At 53.8% G+C, this 837-nt stretch overlaps 1 protein-coding gene across 1 annotated transcript in view; it reads left to right on the forward strand.

Moving 5' to 3' along the window:
- Nucleotides 1–837, forward strand: part of LOC119588031 (glycine-rich cell wall structural protein 1-like) — a 4,013-nt gene that overhangs the window by 191 nt on the left and 2,985 nt on the right. Inside the window, exon 2 of the mRNA XM_037936729.1 lies at nt 94–607. Within this exon, the coding sequence (XP_037792657.1) occupies nt 94–607 (514 nt within the window). The remainder of the gene's footprint in view (nt 1–93; nt 608–837) is intronic.

The following is an 837-nucleotide window of genomic DNA, read 5'->3' on the forward strand; positions in this document are numbered from 1 at the left end:
TCAGATAGGTAGTGAAGTGATAGAATATTGATAGAAGTGAAATAATTAGTATTACCAATACAGAGATTGTCAGATATCGTCTGTATGTTTCAGGTGATGCTGGCGGCGATGATGGCCATGATGTATATGGCAGCAGCGGATGGCCATGGCGGTGGAGGAGGTGGAGGTAGATATGGTGGCGGTGGTGGAGGAGGTAGTGGAGGAGGAGGATTCGGAGGAGGCAGTGGAGGCGGAGGATTTGGAGGAGGCAGTGGGGGCAGTGGTTTTGGAGGCGGCGGCGGTGGATATGGCGGTAGCAGCGGAGGTGGTGGATTCGGAGGCGGTGGATTTGGAGGTAGTGGAGGTGGAGGCCATGGAGGCGGCGGATTCGGCGGTGGTGGATTTGGCGGAGGTAACGGCGGCGGCGGCGGTGGATACGGCGGAGGCATCGGAGGCGGAGGCGGTGGCAGTGTAGTTGCTGGAATTCTTGTTGGAAGTGGAGCTCTCTCGGGTGGAGGCGGTGGTGGTGGCGGCGGCTACGGAGGTGGAAGCGGAGGCGGTTTTGGTGGAGGAAGCGGAGGCGGTTTTGGTGGAGGAAGCGGAGGCGGCTTTGGTGGAGGAAGTGGAGGTGGATTTGGAGGACACGGAGGCGGCAGCGGAGGTGGCAGCAGTTCAGGCTACGGAGGATAAAGCGAATCTTTTCTTGCAATAAATAAATATTTCTCATCATCACATCGTAGTTTATAATGAATCCCAACGTTGACTAACTGGATAAGAACCGTTAGCATGTATCTCAATCAAGATAATGCTTAAAATATTTCCTATACTGATCATCAAATTCGATTTAAGCCAAAAGAC

Source organism: Penaeus monodon, chromosome 23 (assembly GCF_015228065.2).
Source record: "Penaeus monodon isolate SGIC_2016 chromosome 23, NSTDA_Pmon_1, whole genome shotgun sequence".
In the NCBI taxonomy this organism is placed as follows: Eukaryota; Metazoa; Arthropoda; class Malacostraca; order Decapoda; family Penaeidae; genus Penaeus; species Penaeus monodon.